General features: G+C 24.5%; 1 protein-coding gene across 1 annotated transcript in view; it reads left to right on the top strand.

Moving 5' to 3' along the window:
* The first annotated feature begins 494 nt into the window (after window positions 1-494).
* LOC102673545 (YTH domain-containing family protein 1) overlaps window positions 495-1,437 on the top strand; it is a 4,159-nt gene continuing 3,216 nt past the window's right edge. Inside the window, exons 1-2 of the mRNA XM_006612430.1 lie at window positions 495-886; window positions 992-1,019. Of these exons, the coding sequence (XP_006612493.1) occupies window positions 851-886; window positions 992-1,019 (64 nt within the window). The 5' untranslated portion in view covers window positions 495-850. The remainder of the gene's footprint in view (window positions 887-991; window positions 1,020-1,437) is intronic.

The raw sequence follows: 1,437 nt of genomic DNA on the forward strand, positions 1-1,437 counted from the left end.
AATATTTATAATATTACATCGATAAATTAAATATAATAATATAATTAATATATAAATTATTAAAGTTATTACACTTTTCTTACAAACATTAATATTATAAAATCACTTAAAATTTTTATATAAAATTTATATAAATTTATGTAATATTTATATAATAATACATAATATAAGTATATATAATATTTTTTTATTTATGAAAATATTATATTATATATTGTGTAAATTAATTCTTCGTTAATGTATAAGTATAAAATAGATTTATTATAATACGAGACATGACCATACTCAACATTGATTCTCTAGCTCTAATACTGTAGTAAGAACTAGTAAATATGAACATAAAAAAAAATGTTTATAGTATGTAATAAAAAAGATATTAACATTTAATAACGATAAATTTAAAAATTACATATAAAAATATTGTAAAGAAAGATTTTTTATTTAATTTATGATTCAATTACATTGTAAGGTAAACATTATTTAAAGAAGTCATATAGGGACCTTATCGTTGCGAATGTTAGACAATCTGTTAATATATACGAGAGGTCAGTGCACGTCACGTAGTTATTATTCGGAGTTGAGAATTCTGTGCAAATTTATTTGTCTCGAAGTGTAACAAAAAGAATTCCTGAGACTCTCTCGCGGCAAGACATTACAGGAAGAAACGCGGAGGTCTCAGGTATAGCGAATTTTAAAGTTGAAGATTTCTCTTTAGAAAGAAGTGCCCGCGTACTTGAGTGGTATAACGCTGTTGTATGTAATTGTGGTATTGCGTTTGAAAACTTTATTTTATTAAGGCACAGCCGTCTATTTGGCGTCTGTGAAGGGCAGACAGAGTGTGTGACAGGTTATGTCAACTGGATTGGCAGGTGCTGTTTCAAATCAGGTCAGTGTGTTGACTTGCTACCACACCGCTATACTGCAGATACTTACCTTTCACTGAAGACAGCCATTCTAAATTTTGTATATTTTTCCATGCAACGGAATGCAGCGGATGAAAGGACAAACCAACAGTCAAGGTGAGATTTCCTATCCTCATACAATTTTTTAAATATTTCATTTAGTAATGTTCTTCGTAAGATATAGTTCATTGTAGAAGTTAAATAGTTAAATATATGATTGCATAGATTTTTTTATTTAAAAAAAATATTTAGATTTTATATTTATTGTATGCAATTTTTTCAATAAAATTTGATATCACGATAAATTGAAGTCTGCATTTTTTAACTAATATAAAATTTTATTATCTATATTTTTAGCTAATTTCTATATAAGTATAGTATATACATAGTGCATTAACCTATCTATGCTTTAGTATATGTTTGAATATGTTTGGTTACTAATAGAATTATTTAAACTTTATTAATTTATTATTTATTTTTTAAATATATTTAAAATTATTTTTTTATATATATATATATGTTACAATTAATATTA

This window comes from Apis dorsata, unplaced genomic scaffold (assembly GCF_000469605.1).
Source record: "Apis dorsata unplaced genomic scaffold, Apis dorsata 1.3 scaffold_112, whole genome shotgun sequence".
Classification (NCBI taxonomy): domain Eukaryota; kingdom Metazoa; phylum Arthropoda; class Insecta; order Hymenoptera; family Apidae; genus Apis; species Apis dorsata.